The sequence below is a fragment of the Emiliania huxleyi genome (assembly GCF_000372725.1).
Source record: "Emiliania huxleyi CCMP1516 unplaced genomic scaffold EMIHUscaffold_324, whole genome shotgun sequence".
Classification (NCBI taxonomy): Eukaryota; Haptophyta; order Isochrysidales; family Noelaerhabdaceae; genus Emiliania; species Emiliania huxleyi.
The window spans coordinates 52,730-53,985 of NW_005199568.1; the positions used below are offsets into that span (position 1 = coordinate 52,730).

At 73.2% G+C, this 1,256-nt stretch overlaps 1 protein-coding gene across 1 annotated transcript in view; it reads left to right on the forward strand.

Annotated features, from left to right (window-relative positions):
- EMIHUDRAFT_241153 (hypothetical protein) overlaps nucleotides 1-1,244 on the forward strand; it is a gene marked incomplete at both ends in the record, with an annotated part of 2,086 nt that extends 842 nt beyond the window's left edge. Inside the window, 2 exons of the mRNA XM_005773843.1 lie at nucleotides 576-938; nucleotides 1,236-1,244. Of these exons, the coding sequence (XP_005773900.1) occupies nucleotides 576-938; nucleotides 1,236-1,244 (372 nt within the window). The remainder of the gene's footprint in view (nucleotides 1-575; nucleotides 939-1,235) is intronic.
- Nucleotides 1,245-1,256: the final 12 nt, after the last annotated feature.

Below are 1,256 nucleotides of genomic sequence, written 5' to 3' on the forward strand. Positions count from 1 at the left end.
TCCCGCCACCTCCTTCCGCGTCGCCGTCGCCACCGCCACCCTCCGCGTCGCCGTCGCCGCCCCCGCCATCCGCCTCGCCGTCGCCGCCACCTCCTTCCGCGTCGCCCTCGCCGCCGCCTCCCTCCGCCTCTCCCTCCCCGCCACCTCCTTCCACGTCGCCGTCGCCACCGCCTCCCTCCGCCTCTCCCTCCCCGCCACCTCCTTCCGCGTCGCCGTCGCCACCGCCTCCCTCCGCGTCGCCGTCCCGGCCGCCTCCGTCGGCCTCGCCGTCGCCGCCGCCATCCGCGTCGCCGTCGCCGCCGCCTCGGTCGGCGTCGCCCTCGCCGCCGCCTCCCTCCGCCTCTCCCTCCCCGCCACCTCCTTCCGCGTCGCCGTCGCCACCGCCTCCCTCCGCCTCTCCCTCCCCGCCGCCGTCCGCCTCGCCGTCGCCGCCGCCGCCTCTGCCGCCGCCTCCCTCCGCCCTGCCTGCGCCGCCACCGTCCGCCTCGCCCTCTCCGCCGCCGCCGTCCGCCTCGCCGTCGCCGCCGCCGCCTGACGTGCAGCTGCTCGACCTCCGCGCCGCCACCACGTACCAGGACTCGAGCTTGTTCGACAAGCAGGCGCCCGTGAGCGACCTGTCATACGCCGACAGCACGACGGGACGGCCGTGGGCCGAGTGCGGCCAGTACACAAGCCAATGGTGGGGCGTCGACCTCGGGAGCGAGGTGTATGTGCGTTACGTGCGGCTGCAGAACCGCAACGACTGCTGCGCGGAGCGGCTGACGGACGTCGACATCTATCTCGGCTCGACGGCGGAGACGTACACGGGCAACGCGCTGGTGAAGTCAGACGTGAGCGTGTTGTCGAACGTGATGTTGGAGGTGGAGATCAACGCGTTGGGGCGCTACATCTACCTCAACCGGCCGTCTGCGGCGGGGCTGACGGTGTGCAAGTTCTACGTCTTCGCAGGAAATCGCAATGGTCCACCTCCTTCCGCGTCGCCGTCGCCACCGCCTCCCTCCGCGTCGCCGTCCCCGCCGCCTCCGTCGGCCTCGCCGTCGCCGCCGCCGCCATCCGCGTCGCCGTCGCCGCCGCCTCCGTCCGCCTCGCCCTCTCCGCCGCCGCCATCCGCTTCTCCCTCGCCGACCTCTCCGTCTGCGTCCTCGTCGCCGCCTCCTCCCTCCTCAACCTCCTCGCTGGCAAAATCCTGGTGTTCGCCGACTTATCCTCCTTGCACCACATCCCCCCTTTCGCAGGTAGGGTAAACCGAAAAAGGT